Source organism: Arachis duranensis, chromosome 7 (genome assembly GCF_000817695.3).
Source record: "Arachis duranensis cultivar V14167 chromosome 7, aradu.V14167.gnm2.J7QH, whole genome shotgun sequence".
Taxonomy (NCBI): Eukaryota; Viridiplantae; Streptophyta; class Magnoliopsida; order Fabales; family Fabaceae; genus Arachis; species Arachis duranensis.
The window spans coordinates 40710276-40728478 of NC_029778.3; the positions used below are offsets into that span (position 1 = coordinate 40710276).

General features: G+C 41.6%; 1 protein-coding gene across 1 annotated transcript; it reads left to right on the forward strand.

Annotated features, from left to right (window-relative positions):
• The first annotated feature begins 17010 nt into the window (after positions 1-17010).
• Positions 17011-17406, forward strand: LOC107458769 (uncharacterized). Its single transcript, XM_016076970.1, has one exon. It carries the CDS (start codon positions 17011-17013, stop codon positions 17404-17406), a length of 396 nt encoding a protein of 131 aa, XP_015932456.1.
• Positions 17407-18203: the final 797 nt, after the last annotated feature.

An 18203-nucleotide genomic window follows, 5' to 3' on the forward strand; every position in this document is an offset into this window, starting at 1 on the left:
ACTTGTCCAAGTCTCTTCTTGACATATCTTCACCACAAGCATCTACTGGGGTTTTAAACTATTTTGAGCTTTTCAATGTCCTTTTTATCCTAGTAGTTGATGCTCAGAGCCTTGGGTCTTTATTGCTTACTACTTCTTGGTTCTATAGATGTTCAAGGAATACCTTTTAACCTTCACTTGTCATACCTTCTAAGACTAGCTGCCTATCATCACTCATTTTCCTTTCAATTCATTCAAGGTTCTACACTTAGTTCCTTATCCTTTAGTTTTTGAATGATCTCTCTTGTTCTTGGCCTCTTTCACTATTGCTCTTGCACAACTCACAACAACTCTTTATGGAGACAAACTATTCTTTACTGGTATTGGAAAAAGACTTGAAATTAACATTGCATTTTCTTTCTTATAATTCAAAGGACTCACAAAAGACTTTAATCATAAGAAAGCTAAATTCTCAAACATAAACTATCCTAATGTTGCAATTTATTATCACATAGAAAATAAAACAGAGAAACAAAAACTTAAGCATGATTCAGAATTTAGAGAATGTCAACCATGGGACTTAACAACCTTGAGCAGCTTCAATTCATTGGCCCCTTTCCTTTGTCTTTCTTCTTGGAAGGGGAGGAGTCATCTTTCTTGGAGGATCCTTCTTGTGCTTTAGTTTCTTTGGGTTTCCAAAATCCTAGCCTTCACATGTAGTTCTTTTCATCCTCCTTGTGCTTGGCCAGAATTTTTTCTTGTCTTACGCTCAACTCCTCCATTCCTTGCATGAATATTGGATATCCTGGGTTTAGATCGGCCACAGCATTACACAAGTGATTCAGCTTCGCTTGTGTGTTTATGTCATATTGCCTCCTTGAGATGGTTCTGGCATCATAAAGGTGTTTGAACTCAGCAAGGTTTCTCTGCTGCCATTTGTTTTGCTCCACTATCTTGTTGAGTGCACTTTGTATTTCTCCCCAGTCAAATTGGTCTTGCTGCTCCTTCAGTTGCTCCATACTTCCTTGGAGTTATTGCATGTTCTCATTCATGTGGTTCCATTGTTGTTGTTGCTCTCTGAGTTGGTTGACATCTTCTCTTAAGTGGTGGATATCTTCTATTCATCTGGTGTATGTCTCCTTGTAGTTGTTCCCAATTGAATCCTTCAGGGAATTGTTGCTATTGTTGATATGATGGTGGTGGTTGAAGTGCTAGAAAATGTGGTTGCTCCTCTACCTCTTCTTCCTCTTCTTGTTGTTGAGGCCTTTGTTGGGGTACATGAGCATGAGCTCTATGCTTCCTAGCCCTTTGAAGTGGGTTAACAGCTACCACTTTAGCCATTTTCTTGGCGGTTATAGGCTTGTCTTGCTTCATTAGCACTTCATCAATGATCTTTTCAACTCCAGCTTCATCACACAGCCTTTGTATGATGCTGGGGAATGCCAACCTTGTGTTGTCACTGGTGCTTTTCAGCACTTTGTTAATGTTGTTGGCAATCAATTCCCCAACATTGACATTCTCACCTCTCATTATGCTATAGATGAGCACGACTCTCTCTTTGGTCACCTCTAAAGTGTTGGATGTGGGGATTAAGGATCTTCTCACAAATTCCAGCCACCCTCTAGCTTGGGGACTCAAATCCCTTCTTCTCAATTGGTTGGGTATCCCATCCTTGTCATTTATCCATTGCACATTCAACACGCAGATTTCATTGAGGATTTCATCAAATCCTGTATCTTGTTGCTTCATCCTTTCCTCAAAGCTCTGAGTGGAGCTTGTCTGCTTCACCATCAGCATCCTTTCTATGCTGGAGGGGCTATAATCAATGGACTTCCTGCTCACATAGCTAATATAGCCATAGGGTTGTCCTAGCTGAGGCACAGCATTAGCATAAAACTCCCTCACCAAGCTCTCTACCACCTTCCTTGGTGGGTTGCATAGGAGTGCCCAGCTCTATTGTTAATCTTAATGTTGATCTCAAGATGCTCGTTCCTCCCTAGTTGGAAACCCACTTCTGGAATGATTCCCCTCTCACTCACCTAACCATAAAACTGGTTTTGGTTGAATGAGGAGAGGAACTTATACTCATTAAAGCCCAAACTTGAGGATTCAGAAGTTGGCTCCTTAGTCTTCTTTTTCTTTGATGCTGAGGTTTTTGGTGGTGCCATTAGGGTGAAATAGGGTGTTTTAAAAAAAATTTGAGGGATGAGGGATGTTGCAAGGGAATGCAAGAAAAACAAAGTTTTGCTCCAACACCAAACTTAGAGCTTGATTGTCCTAATCAAGAAAAAGAAGTAGGAAAAGAAGGTATGGAAAAGAAGAAAGAGATGAAAAGAAAGAAGAAATTGTTGGGGTTCTTTTCGTATGTGAGGTTGGGGTTTGAAGTGTGAAGAGAGGTGGGAAAAAGGTAGGGGCTTTTATAGAGGTGGAAAATGTGGATCGAATGGTGGGAAGAGATGCAATTCAATGTTTTTCCACTTGGAGAGTGGCGCTTAGCGTGGGAAGAGGTGCCAACCATATCCCTCTTTGCTTCCTGCATGTTTCGAGGTCCCAAGTGCAAGTACATTTTGACTTCTTTGCTTTATGTGCTATCAATCATGTGGGCCCCTTTCTCTCACCTGAAAATGAAACTGAAACCCCATCAGTAATACCAAAAGAACCCTCCATATTCCTTTTTAATATGAGTGAGTGAATTTTCAACTGATGGGTGTCCCTTGGGACACCAAACTTAATCCCATTGCATCTTAATAAATTGGGTTCATCATTGGATTTTTAATGTGTTCATACGAGGTAAAATGATACTAATCCTTCCATATTCTTCTAATTCTAACCTCTTATGAACACAATTAAACCAATTTATGCTCTTACCAATGTATTAAATGCTTCCAAATTGAGTAATATTGGGCCTGCTTAGGTGATCCTTGTGTGGTGGTGGCCACACCAAACTTAATCTCTGGGCTTGCTCTTCAAAATTAATTTATCAAAATGGTGGTAAGCCTAGATTAAGTGGTTAAATGGCCACACCAAACTTAGCTTTTTAGCTAGTTCTCAGCCCAATTACTCATCATCAGTAAATGTATTCATCAAATTACATTTCCAGAATAGAAGGAATGAAGTGTAAGGGTCTTCTACTTATCAAAACTGACATTAAACTTCCTAATTTACCACTTGGGATCTACTTCTGAATGGCATTGCGACACAAATGTGAAACTGAACTAAACTATCTAAATAGACAAAATTAAGCTACTGCTAAGAAAATAGTAAATAAAAAGGATATAGGGTGTTGGGGTGCCCCCCAACTAGCGCTTCTTTATTGTCACTAGCTTGACACTCTTCCATCTTTAGTTGAGCTCGTAGCTCACTCTCTACTCCTCCAAAGAGCCTCCCAAGTAGTGTTTGAGTCTATGGCCATTGACAGTTGTTCCGGGGGTTACCTGAAACGAGTAGCTCGGACGTCTTGGTGAGGCCCGAGGTGGGGGTCAGGGACCCGAGCTTGATATGTGGAGTGGTTGGTGGTTGTACCTGCAATGACACTCCGATGCTTAAGTTAGCATGGGTCCAAGCTTCGAGCGCCGCTCCTTCTTTGTTCTTCTTCTCCGATTCTTTCTGTGGGTTTTTCCGGGGTTTCCTCTGCGCCGCCGTTTTTGTTCTCCTTGCATCGGAGCTCGTCGTCTTCTTCCTTTCTTCCAGGTTTGTTCTCGTCTTCATTTTCTTTGCGCACATATGCTTCTGTTTCTTTTTCTTCTATGCCTGGGTTGCCCCGAAAAGAGGGATGGAGTGCTCTTGATGTTCCACCCTTAATTGTTCAACATTGTGGCTCAAATCTTCTAAGGAAGTGTTGAGTTATTCCCAATAATTGTTGGGAGGAAAGTGCATCCCTTGAGGCATCTCTGGGATTTCTTGGTGATGAGCTTCCTCATGCGTCTCTTGGGTTCTGTTCCGGGGGTTACCTGAAACGAGTAGCTCGGACGTCTTGGTGAGGCCCGAGGTGGGGGTCAGGGACCCGAGCTTGATATGTGGAGTGGTTGGTGGTTGTACCTGCAATGACACTCCGATGCTTAAGTTAGCATGGGTCCAAGCAGATATTGAGTAGAATTAGAGTATGAGTTATACCTGGGTGCTCCAGTGTATTTATAGTAGTTGGTCGTGATCTTCCCTGGATAAGATATTCTTATCTTATCTTATCTTTTGGGAGTTTTATCCCTATCTTTGTGGAACCGCCTTTCTTTAGGCCCTTTCGGCCTTTAGGTTTTGGGCTTCGTTCCTTCTGATGGGCCTTCTTAGCTTATTTGTCCGAGGTCCGACCTCAGGCGTGGGCCTTGGGACGAGGTCGGACCTTCTATGAACTTTCCGAGTTTGGGGAACTCGGTCAGGGTATGAACAACAGTGAAAGTTCTCTGAGTCTTGTCCTCTATAAGCTCTACATGACCATAGGGAAACACTTTGAGTATGGTAAAGGGTCCTGACCATCGAGACTTAAGTTTTCCAGGGAAGAACTTGAGTCTTGAATTGTACAACAACACCTTTTGTACTTCAGTGAACTCCCTTCTCGCTATCCTCTGATCATGCCATTTTTTTGTGTTCTCTTTGTAGATTTTTGCATTCTCATATGCTTGGTTCCTGAACTCTTCCAGTTCATTGAGTTGCATAAGTCTCCTTTCTCCAGCAGCTTGCTCATCAAAGTTTAGCATTTTTAGAGCCCAAAATGCTCTATATTCAAGCTCAACTGGTAAGTGACAAGCCTTGCCATATACTAGTTGGTATGGGGACATCCCAATGGGTGTCTTATACGCTGTCCTGTAGGCCCATAAGGCATCATCCAACTTCTTGGACCAATCCTTTCTTGAGCTTCCAGCAATTTTTTCAAGAATTCTTTTTAGTTCCCTATTTGAAATCTCGGCTTGCCCGTTGGACTGTGGGTGGTATGCAGTTGCCACCTTGTGCTTGACTCCATACCTGAGAAGGAGTGTCACAAGTTGTTTATTGCAGAAGTGTGTCCCTCTATCACTAATGAGGGCTCTAGGAACTCCAAATCTGTTGAAGATGTTCCTTCTCAAGAAGCTTATTACAATCTTGTTGTCATTTGTCGCAATGGCTATGGCTTCTACCCATCTTGAAACATAATCGACAGCCACCAATATGTAACTATTTGAGTGGAAAGATGGGAAGGGTCCCATAAAGTCAATTCCCCAAACATCAAATAGTTCAAGCTCTAGTATGAATTACTGTGGCATCTCATTTCTCTTGGTTAGGTTACCGGCTCTTTGGCATTCATCACATATTGACACCAATTTTTTAGCATCCGTGAACATTGTTGGCCAGTAAAATTCGGATTGAAGCACCTTTGCTGCATTTCTTTCTCCACTGAAATGGCCTCCATATGCGGATCCATGGCACTGCCAAAGTACTTCCTGCCCTTCCTCATGGGAGACACACCTTCTTAAGATTCCATCAGCATACTTTCTGAACAAATAGGGGTCATCCCAGATGTAGTGTTTGGCATCTTTGATTAGCTTTCTCCTCATGTGTTTGTTGATGTTGTTTGGTAGTTTCCCAATAGCCTTGAAGTTAGCTATGTATGCAAACCAAGGGGCTACTTGGATCATCATCAACTGCTCATCAGGGAAGCTCTCATTCACTGCAAATTGGTGTGCTTTTTCTTCTCCTTGTGGAATCCTTGAGAGGTGGTCAGCCACTTTATTCTCTGCTCCACTCCTGTCTTTAATCTCAATGTCAAACTCTTGGAATAGCAGGATCCATCTTATTAATCTGGCCTTAGATTCTTGTTTGGTAAGTAAGTACTTGAGTGCTACATGATCAGTGAATACAATTACTTTAGAGCCAATAAGATATTATCTAAACTTGGCAAAAGCAAAGACTATGGCTAAAAGTTCTTTCTCTGTAGTGGTGTAGTTCCTTTGATTCTCATTAAGGACCTTGATAGCATAGTAAATAACATGTACTAGCTTGTCTTTCCTCTGTCCTAGAACAGCACCAATAGAAAAATCAGATGCATCATATATTAATTCGAAGGGAAGATCCCAACTAGGTGGTGCTATAATAAATGCAGGGGAGAGTCTATTCTTAAGTTCATCAAAGGCTACCATACACTCTCTATCAAAGACAAATGGGGTATTTGAGACAAGTAGGTTGCTAAGAGGTTTTGCAATCTTTGAAAAATCTTTAATAAACCTCATATAGAACCCAGCATGTCCCAAAAAACTCCTGATTACCTTGACATTGCAAGGTGGAGGTAACTTCTCTATTACTTCCACCTTTGCATTGTCCACTTCTATGCCATTTTTAGAAATCTTGTGACCAAGAACCACCCTCTCAGTTACCATAAAATGGCATTTCTCCCAGTTCAAAACCAGGTTGGTTTCTTGGCACCTTTTTAGCACCAGGGCAAGATGACATAGGCAATCAGAATATGAGTTTCCAAACACGGAAAAGTCGTCCATGAACACTACTATGAACTTCTCAACCATGTCTGAAAAGATGGAGAGCATGCACCTTTGGAATGTTGCAGGTGCATTGCACAATCCAAAGGGCATTCTCCTATAAGCAAAGACTCCATAGGGACAAGTAAAAGATGTTTTCTCCTGGTCTTGTGATCTACAACTATTTGGTTGTAGCCAGAGTAACCATCCAGGAAGCAGTAGTATTCATGCCCTCCGAGTCTTTCAAGCATCTGGTCCATGAAGGGCAAGGGAAAGTGGTATTTTCGGGTAGCTTCATTGAGTTTTCGATAGTCAATGCACATATGCCATCCCGTCACTGTCCTTGTGGGTATCAGTTCATTCTTTTCATTTGACACAACGGTGATCCCTCCCTTCTTTGGGACTACTTGCACCGGGCTTACCCAAGAACTGTCTAAGATGGGGTAAATCACCCTTGCTTGCCACAACTTCAACACTTCTTTTTGAACCACTTCATTCATGGTTGGATTCAGCCTCCTTTGTTGTTGCCTTGAAGGTTTGGCATCTTCCTCAAGTAGGATCTTGTGCATGCATATTAGAGGACTGATCCCTTTTAAATCTGAAAGTGTCCAGCCTATAGCATCCTTGTGTTGTCTTAGCATTTGGATAAGTTTCTCTTTTTGTTCTTTACTCAAGCTTGAATTGATGATCATTGGGTAAGTGTTGTTGTCACCCAAGTATGCATATTTCAAGCTTGGTGGTAGGGTCTTCAGCTCTAATTTAGGTACCTCCACTTCCTTGTTATCCTTATGGTTCAGCATGTCCGAATTTTCCCTGGTTCCTTGTGGTAGTTCTCCACTTGATGCTTGTTGTTCTAGCTCCATAGTTCCTTCAGATTGTTCTTCTTCCAAAACTCCTTGAATTATCTGTTCGATGGTGTCTACCATTATGCACTCTCCTATGCTAATTGCCTTAAAGACGTTGAAGACCATCTTTTCTTCATGCAATCTCAAGACTAGTTCCCCTTTTTGTACATCAATGATGGCTCCAGCAGTAGCTAGGAATGGCATTCCTAGGATGATTGATGTGTTAGCCTCTTTTTCCATATCTAGCACAACAAAGTCGGCTGGGAAAATGAATTCTCCCACTTTCACCAACAAGTCTTCCACTACCCCATGTGGAAACTTAAATATTCTGTCAACCAATTGGAGTGCCATTCTTGTTGGTTTGGCCTCCTCAATCTTCATCCTCCTCATCATGGTTAGAGACATGAGATTGATGCTAGCTCCCAGGTCACATAAGGCTTTTTCAATATTGATATCCCCTATGATGCAGGGGATTTGAAAACATCCTGGGTCCTTCATTTTCTGAGGAAGTTTCTTTTGTATGATGGCACTACACTCCTTTTCAGCACTATGGTCTCTTTTTCTTCCCAGTTTCTTTTTCTTGTCCTGAGCTCCTTCAAAATTTTGGCATAAAGTGGCATTTGCTCTAATGTTTCAGCAAATGGTATGTTGATTTAGAGCTTCCTGAAGATCTCTAAGAATCTAGAGAACTGGCCATCCTTCCCATCTTTCCTCAGCCTCTGTGGGTATGGTGCCTTTGGCACATAAGGCTTCAAGGTTGGCTTTGGTGAAGGTGGGGCAGGGGCCTCTTCTTCGTTCTTGTTTCCATATTTTTCTGCAACCTCTTCTACTTGGTTGCTCTTGCTTGTGGTTACTTCTTCTGTAAATTTTTCGCTTCTGAGTGTAATAGCCTTGTATTTCCCTCTTGGATTGGCCATGGTGTCACTGGGAAATGTATGTGTGGGCATTGGGATTTGCTTGGATAGAATTCCCACCTGTGCTTCCAGCTTTGAGATTGCTGATAGGCAAAATTGTGATTTACTCTTTTTCATAACTTGAACAATTCTTAGCAATGGCTCCAAAAACTTAGTGCACACTACTATGGTTCACTCACATTCTTCACAACTTCACACAACTAACCAGCAAGTGCACTGGGTCGTCCAAGTAATAAACCTTACGTGAGTAAGGATCGATCCCATGGAAATTGTTGGTATGAAGCAAGCTATGGTCATCTTGTAAATCTCAGTTAGGCTTATTCAAATGATTATAATGGTTTTCAAAAATTAATAATAAATAAAGCATAAAATAAAGATAGAGATACTTATGTAAATCATGGATGAGAATTTCAGATAAGTGTATGAAGATGCTTTGTCCCTGTTGAATCTCTGCTTTCCTACTGCCTTCCTTCAATCCTTCATACTCCTTTCCATGGCAAGCTGTATGTAGGGCATCACCGTTGTCAATGGCTACATCCCATCCTCTCAATGAAAATAGTCCAAATGCTCTGTCACAGCACGGCTAATCATCTGTCGGTTCTCGATCATGTCGGAATAGAATCCATTGATTCTTTTGCGTCTATCACCATGCCCAACAATCACGAGTTTGAAGCTCGTCACAGTCATTCAATCCTTGAATCCTACTTGGAATACCACAGACAAGGTTTAGACTTTCCGGATTCTCAAGAATGGCCGCCAATAATTCTAGCTTATACCACGAAGACTCTGATTAAGGAATCCAAGAGATACTCGCTCGTTCTAAGGTGGAACGGAAGTGGTTGTCAGTCACGCGTTCATAGGTGAGAATGATGATGAGTGTCACGGATCATCACATTCATCATGTTGAAGTGCAACGAATATCTTAGAACAAGAATAAGCTGAATTGAATAGAAAATAGTAGTAATTACATTAAAACTCGAGGTACAGCAGAGCTCCACACCCTTAATCTATGGTGTGTAGAAACTCCACCGTTGAAAATACATAAGTGATGGTACAGGCATGGCCGAATGGCCAGCCCCCATGAAGGTCTAAAATTGCATACACTGATTAAAGATCAATCAAAAGACCGAATGGTCAAAAGACTTGACACTTAGTACAATAGTAAAAAGTTCTATTTATACTAAACTAGCTACTAGGGTTTACAGAAATAAGTCTAAGTGCAGAAATCCACTTCCGAGGCCCACTTTGGTGTGTGCTTGGGCTGAGCTTGAGCTTTACACATGCAGAGGCTTCTTTTGGAGTTAAACGCCAAGTAGAAACATGTTTTTGGTGTTTAACTTTGGTTTGTGACGTGTTTCTGGCGTTTTACTCCAGAATGCAGCATAGAACTGGTGTTGAACGCCAGTTTGCGTCATCTAAACTCGAACAAAGTATGGACTATTATATATTGCTGGAAAGCTCTGGATGTCTACTTTCCAACGCCGTTAAGAGTGCAAGGAGGTCAGGATCCAACAACATCAGCAGTCCTTTTTTAGCCTGAATCAGATTTTTGCTCAGGTCTCTCAATTTCAGCTAGAAAATACCTGAAATCACAGAAAAACACACAAACTCGTAGTAAAGTCCAGAAATGTGAATTTTGCACAAAAACTAATGAAAACATCCCTCAAAGTAGCTAGATCCTACTAGAAACTACCTAAAAACAATGCCAAAAAGCGTATAAATTATCCGCTCATCACAACACCAAACTTAAATTGTTGCTTGTCCCAAGCAACTGAAAATCAAAGAGGATAAAAAGAAGAGAATATACTATAAATCTCAAAACATTAATGAATATTAGTTCTAATTAGATGAGCGGGACTTGTAGCTTTTTGCTTCTGAACAGTTTTGGCATCTCACTTTATCCTTTGAAGTTTAGAATGATTGGCATCAATAGGAACTCAAAGTTCAGATAGTGTTATTAATTCTCCTAGTTAAGTATGTTGATTCTTGAACACAGCTACTTTTATGAGTCTAGGCTGTGGCCCTAAGCACTTTGTTTTCCAGTATTACCACCGGATACATAAATGCCACAGACACATGACTTGGTGAACCTTTTCAGATTGTGACTCAGCTTTGCTAAAGTCCCTAGTTAGAGGTGTCCAGAGCTCTTAAGCACACTCTTTTTGCTTTGGATCACGACTTTAACCACTCAGTCTCAAGCTTTTCACTTGGACCTGCATGCCACAAGCACATGGTTAGGGATAGCTTGATTTATCCGCTTAGACCTGGATTTTATTTCCTTGGGCCTTCCTATCCATTAATGCTCAAAGCCTTGGATCCTTTTTACCATTGCCTTTTGGTTTTAATGGCTATTGGCTTTTTCTGCTTGCTTTTTCTTCTTTTTTTTTTATTTTTTCGCCACTTTTTTTTCGCAAGCTTTTGGTCTTCACTGCTTTTTTTTGCTTCAAGAATCAATTTTTTTTTATTTTTCAGATTATCAATAACATTTCTCTTATTCATCATTCTTTCAAGAGCCAACAATTTTAACATTCATAAACAACAAGATAAAAAAATATGCACTGTTCAAGCATTCATTCAGAAAACAAAAAGTATTGTCACCACATCAATATAATTAAGCTAATTTCAAGGATGAATTCGAAACTCATGTACTTTTTATTCTTTTGTATTAGAGCATTTTTCATTTAAGGGAGGTGAAGGATTCATGGAATTATTCATAGCCTTAAGACATAGAAACTAGACACTAATGATCATGTAATAAAGACACAAACATAGATAAATATGAAGCTTAAAACCGAAAAAAATAGAGAAATAGGAACAAGGAAGTTAAGGAATGAGTCCACCTTAGTGATGGTGGCGTCTTCTTCTTGAAAGACCAATGATGTCTTTGAGCTCCTCTATGTCTCTTCCTTGCCTTTGTTGCTCCTCCCTCATAGCTCTTTGATCATCTCTAATCTCATGGAGAATGATGGAGTGCTCTTGGTGTTCCACCCTTAATTGGTTCATATCATGACTCAATCCTTCTAGAGAAGTGTTGAGTTGTTCCCAATAGTTATTTGGAGGAAAGTGCATCCCTTGAGGCATCTCAGGGATTTCTTGATGATGAGCTTCTTCATGCGTCTCTTGAGATCCATGGATGGCCTCTCTTGTTTGCTCCATCCTCTTCTTAGTGATGGGCTAGCCCTTTTCAATGAGGATGTCTCCTTCTATGACAACTCCAACTGAGTAGCATAGATGGCAAATAGGATGAGGAAAAGCTAGCCTTGCCATGGTGGAGGACTTTTCGGCTACTTTGTAGAATTCAAGAGAGATGACTTCATGAACTTCTATTTCCTCTCCAATCATGATGCTATGGATCATGATGGCCTGATCCACAGTTACTTCGGATCGGTTGCTAGTGGGGATGATGGAGCGTTGGATGAATTCCAACCATCCTCTAGCCACAGGCTTAAGGTCCAGTCTTTTCAATTGAACCGGCTTGCCTTTTTAGTCTCTTTTCCATTGAGCTCCTTCCACACATATGTCCATAAGGACTTTGTCAAACCTTTGATCAAAGTTGACCCTTCTAGTGTAAGGGCGTGCATCTTCTCGCATCATAGGCAAGTTGAACGTCAACCTTACATTTTCCGGACTGAAATATAAGTATTTTCCTCGAACCATTGTAAGATAATTCTTTGGATTCGGGTTCATACTTTGATCATGGTTCCTAGTGATCCCTGCATTGGCATAGAACTCTTGAACCATTAAGATTTCAATTTGTTGAATGGGGTTGGTCAGAACTTCCCAACCTCTTCTTTGGATCTCATGTCGGATCTCCGGATGCTCATTTTTCTTGAGCATGAAAGGGACCTCAGGGATCACCTTCTTCTTGGCCAAAACTTTATAGAAGTTGTCTTGATGGACCTTTGAGATGAATCTCTCCATCTCCCATGACTCGGAGGTGGAAGCTTTTGTCTTCCTTTTCCTCTTTCTAGAGGTTTCTCTGGCCTTAGGTGCCATAGATGGTTATGGAAAAACAAAAAGGCTATGCTTTTACCACACCAAAATTAGAATGTTGCTCGCTCTCGAGCAAATAAAAGAAAGTATAGAAGAAGAAGAAGAAGATATAAAGGAGAGGGAGAGGGGTGTGTATTCGGCCAAGGGAGAGAAGAGAGGGTTGTGATGTGTGAAAATGAAGAAGGATAGAGGGGTTTATATAGTGGAGGGAGAGGGTAGTAGGTTCGGTCATTATGGTAGGTTTGGATGGGAAAGGGATTTTGAATTTGAAGGTAGGTGGAGTTTATAGGGAAGAGTGGATGGATGTGAGAAAGAGTGTTATTGGATTGTGTGAAGAAGATAGAATGTGAGTTGAGGTAGGTAGGGATCCTGTGGGGTCCACAGATCCTAAGATGATCCTGTGGGATCTACAGATCCTGAGGTGTCAAGGATTTATCATCCCTGCACCAATGAGGCGTGTAAAACGCCCTCTGCATGCAATCCTGGCATTCAACGCCAGATTGATGCTTGTTTCTGGCGTTCAACGCCAGCTCTATGCTTGTTTTGGGCGTTCAACGCCAATCTGCAGCATGTTTCTGGCGTTAAACGTCAGTTCCATGCTTGTTTCAGGCGTTTAACACCAGCTCTCCTCAAGGTATAATCCTGGCATTTAAATGCCAGACTGCTGCTTGTTTCTGGCGTTCAATGCCAGATTCATGCTCTGTTCTGGCGTTGAACGCCAGCCAGATGCTCTTTACTGGCGTTTAAAAGCCAGTAAGCTCTTCCTCCAGGGTGTGCTGTTTCTTCTACTGTTTTTGATTCTGTTTTTAATTTTAGTAATTGTTTTGTGACTCCACATGATCATGAACCTAATAAAACATAAAAGAACAATAAAAATATAGATAAATAAAAATTGGGTTGCCTCCCATTAAGCGCTTCTTTAATGTCAATAGCTTGACAGTGAGCTCTCACGGAGCCTCACAAATCCTCAGAGCATTGTTGGGACCTCCCAACACTAAACTTAGAGTTTGAATGTGGAGGTTTAACACCAAACTTAGAGTTTGGTTGTAGCCTCTCAACACCAAACTTAGAGTTTGATTATGGGGGCTCTGTTTGACTCTATATTGAGAGAAGCTTTTCATGCTTCATCTCTATGGTTGCAAAGGAAGATCCTTAAGCTTTAAACACCAGGTAGTCCTCATTCAATTGAAGGACTAGCTCTCCTCTGTCAACATCAATCACAGCTCCTGCTGTGGCTAAGAAGGGTCTTCCAAGGATGATGGATTCATCCTTATCCTTCCTAGTGTCTAAGATTATGAAATCAGCAGGGATGTAAAGGCCTTTAACCTTTACCAACACGTCCTCTACCAATCCATAAGCTTGTCTTATTGACTTGTCTGCCATCTCTAATGAGAATGTGGCATCCTGTACCTCAAAGATCCTTAGTTTTTCCATTACAAAGAGTGGCATAAGATTTATGCCTGACCCCAAGTCACACAAAGCCTTCTCAAAGATCATGGTGCCTATGGTACAGGGCATTAAGAATTTACCAGGATCTTGTTTCTTTTGAGGTAAAGTTTGCTGAACCCATGTATCTAGTTCACTAATGAGCAAGGGAAGTGCATCTTCCCAAGTCTTATTACCAAACAACTTGGCATTCAGCTTCATGATAGCTCCTAGATATTTAGCAACTTGCTCTCCAATTACATCTTCATCCTCTTTAGAGGAAGAATAGTTTTCAGAGCTCATGAATGGAAGAAGGAGGTTTAAAGGAATCTCTATGGTCTCTATATGAGCCTCAGATTCCTTTAGGTCCTCAATAGGGAACTCCTTCTTGTCTGGGAGACATCCCATGAGGTCTTCCTCATTGGGATTCATGTCCTCCCCTTCCTCTCTAGGTTCGGCCATTTTGATTATGTCAATGGCCTTGCACTCTCTTTTTGGATTCTCTTCAGTATTGCTTAGGAGAGTACTAGGAGGAGTTTTAGTGATTTTCTTACTCAGCTGGCCCACTTGTGCCTCCAAATTTCTGATGGATGACCTTGTTTCACTCATGAAGCTTAAAGTGGCCTTAGACAGATCAGAGACTATGTTTGCTAAGCTAGAGGGACTTTGCTCAGAATTATCTGTCTGTTGCTGAGAAGATGATGGAAAAGGCTTGCTATTGCTAAGCCTGCTTCTTTCATTATTATTAAAGCCTTGTTGAGGCTTTTGTTGATCCTTCCATGAGAAATTTAGATGATTTCTCCATGAGAAATTATAGGTGTTTCCATAAGGTTCACCCATGTAATTTACCTCTGCCATTGCAAGGTTCTCAGGATCATAAGCTTCTTCTTCAGAAGATGCCTCTTTAGTACGGTTGGATGCATTTTGCCATCCATTTAGACTTTGAGAAATCATGTTGACTTGTTGTGTCAACATTTTGTTCTGAGCCAATATGGCATTCAAAGCATCAATTTCAAGAACTCCCTTCCTCTGAGGTGTCCCATTACTCACAGGATTTCTCTTAGAAGTGTACATAAATTGGTTATTTGCAACCATGTCAATGAGTTCTTGAGCTTCTGCAGGTATTTTCTTTAGGTGAATGGATACACCTACAGAATGGTCCAGTGACATCTTAGAGAACTCAGATAGACCATAATAGAATATATCCAAAATGATCCACTCTGAAAGCATGTCAGAAGGACACCTTTTGGTTATCTGCTTGTATCTTTCCCAAGCTTTATAGAGGGATTCACCATCTTTTTGTTTGAAGGTCTGAACATCCACTCTAAGCTTGCTTAGCTTTTGAGGAGGAAAGAACTTAGCCAAGAAGGTCGTGACCAGCTTATCCCAAGAGTCCAGGCTATCTTTAGGTTGTGAGTCCAACCATGTTCTAGCTCTGTCTCTTATAGCAAAAGGGAAAAGCATGAGCCTGTAGACTTTAGGATCTACTCCATTAGTCTTAACAGTCTCACAGATCTGCAAGAACTCAGTTAAGAACTGATAGGGATCTTCTGATGGAAGTCCATGAAACTTGCAGTTCTGTTGCATTAGAGCAACTAGTTGAGGTTTCAGGTCAAAATTGTTTGCTCCAATGGCAGGGATTGAGATGCTTCTTCCATCAAATTTGGAAGTAGGTGTAGTATAGTTGATGAGCAGATATTTTATACGTTTTTTGGGGGTAATTTCATGTAGATTTTAGTATATTTTAGTTGGTTTTTAGTAGATTTTTATTAATTTTTAGGAAAAAATCATATTTCTAGACTTTACTATGAGTTTATGTATTTTTCTGTGATTTCAGGTATTTTTCTGGCTGAAATTGAGAGAGCTGAGCAAAAATCTGATTTAGGCTGAAAAAGGACTGCTGATTGGTACACGAAATTGCAATCACACTTTTGCAATTTCGCACAACCAGCAAGTGCACTGGGTCGTCCAAGTAATACCTTACGTGAGTAAGGGTCGATCCCATGGAGATTGTCGGCTTGAAGCAAGCTATGGTTATCTTGTAACTCTTAGTCAGGATATCAATAATTATCAGGGTTGATTGTAAAAAGCAAAAGAACATGAAATGAGTACTTGTTTTGCAGTAGTGGGGAACAGGTTGAGGTTTTGGAGATGCTCTGTCTTCTGAATCTATGCTTTCCTATTGTCTTCTTCTTCAAACACGCAAGGCTCCTTCCATGGCAAGCTGTATGTAGGGTTTCACCGTTGTCAATGGCTACCTCCCATCCTCTCAGTGAAAATGTTCAACGCGCTCTATCACAGCACGGCTAATCATCTGTCGGTTCTCAATTAGGTTGGAATAGAATCCAATGATTCTTTTGCGTTTGTCACTAACGCCCAGCCCTCAGAAGTTTGAAGCTCGTCACAGTCATTCAATCCTTGAATCCTACTCAGAATACCACAGACAAGGTTTAGACCTTCCGGATTCTCTTGAATGCCGCCATCAATTCTAGCTTATACCACGAAGATTCTGATTAAGGAATCCAAGAGATATCTACTCAATCTAAGGTAGAACGGAGGTGGTTGTCAGGCACACGTTCATAGTTGAGAAGTGATTCCATATATAACATTTGGGATGACCCTCACTTGTGGAAGAGGGAAGTATACCAAGTAATTCGAAGATGTATCCCGGAGTCCGAAATCCAACCCATTCTTGAAGCCTGCCATTCGTCCGAATGTGGTGGCCACTTTGGCCCACAAAGGACCGCAAAAAAGGTGTTGGATTGTGGATTCTGGTGGCCAACTTTATTCAAGTATGCTAACCGATTATGTGTGTCTTGCCATCAGTGTCAAAAGTCGGGAAACACATCCCAAAGGGATGAAATTCCTCAACAACCTATGTTATTTTGTGAGATATTTGATGTGTGGGGCATTGACTTTATGGGACCGTTTGCTAACTCAAGTGGGTATCTATATATTTTGTTAGCGGTTGACTACGTATCAAAGTGGGTAGAAGCCATACCTACCCGCCTTGACGACACCAATACCGTCATTTCTTTCATTAGGAATAACATTGTATGCCGCTATGGGTCGCCACGAGCAATCGTGAGCGACCAAGGATCCCACTTTTATAACAGGAAGGTAGAGGCACTGCTCAAGCGCTATGGAGTGGTGCATTAGGTTGCCACTGCTTATCATCCGCAAACCAACAAACAACCGGAAGTGTCCAGCCGGGAGATTAAAAGAATCTTGGATAAAGTAGTCAATCTGCAAAGGAAGGATTGGAGCGTCCAGTTAGGAGATGCACTATGGGCGTATAGAACGGCCTACAAGACTCCATTAGGGATGAGTCCCTTCCGGATCATCTATGGAAAGGCATGCCACCTTATAGTGGAAATTGAGCACAGAGCCTATTGGGTGGTAAAGCAATGCAACATGGATTTGACCCAAGCAGGAGTAGCCAGAAAATTACAGCTAGAGGAGCTCGAATGTTCGAGGAACGAAGCATATGAGAATGCCCGGATCTACAAAGAAAAGACTAAAGCATTCCATGACCATCACATCCGGAAAAAGGACTTCCAAGAAGGTGATGAGGTGCTCTTATACAATTCGAGGCTTCATTTCATGCCTGGCAAGCTCCGTTCTAGATGGGAAGGACCTTTCAAGGTAAAAGAGATAAAGCGCTATGGAGTGGTGAAATTGTTTGATCCTAAAAGTGAAGCAACCTTCAAAGTGAATGGACATAGAGTGAAGAAGTACCATGGCTACAAGCTCCCAAAGGAGCTAGAGGTGTTCCTATTGGAGGACGCACCTAAAGAAGGAGAAGTTTAAGCGACTAACCATCCAACTTATGGATGTTAAAGAAAAGTACTTGGTGGGAGGCACCCCATCGTGGTAAGATCTTCCTTGTATATACCACCTTGCTTTTTGTTTAAATTCTTGAGAATTTTGTGATTTCTTGATGTTGTTGATTGCATAGGAATTCTAGTTGTTGTTATTTTTGTTGGTTAACTAGGATGTTTAGAAAAGGTTTCATCATTTTGGTATGGATGACTTATTGAAATAGAGAGGATGCTATGTTTTGAATGATTTATGAATTTGTGAAGTGTTCTCTTGCATGCTAGCTAAAATACCTACCAAAACAAAAAAAAGAGAGAGAAGGCAAGAAAAGGCAGTTAGGCACTGACGCGCCAGCGCACTGCGCACGTCCGCGCCGGTGGTGCATTTCTACCCTTGGGCCTAAAACTCGAGAGTCATGCCCACTTCATGCCCATCTCATGCCAACCCCCACGCGCTAGCGTACATGCTGCTAGCGCGCCAACTTGCAATTTAGCAATCGACGCACCAGCGCACTGATCGCGTGCGTACCGATGGTGTGATCAGATCTCTCTGGTACAAATTCCAGAGAGTGGTGCCATGTTCGTGCCCAACCTGTGTCCGCACTGACGCGTCCGCGCATTTCGCGCGTCCGCACCAGTAGCTAACACCATCATGCACGCGCCAGCGCAGTATGCGCGCCCGCGTGCATGAGCTGCATGCCAACTCTGGTATAAAAACCAGAGAGTTATGCCAGTTTTGTGCCAGGAGCACATCTGTACTTACGCGAACACACCAAGGACGCGCTCGTG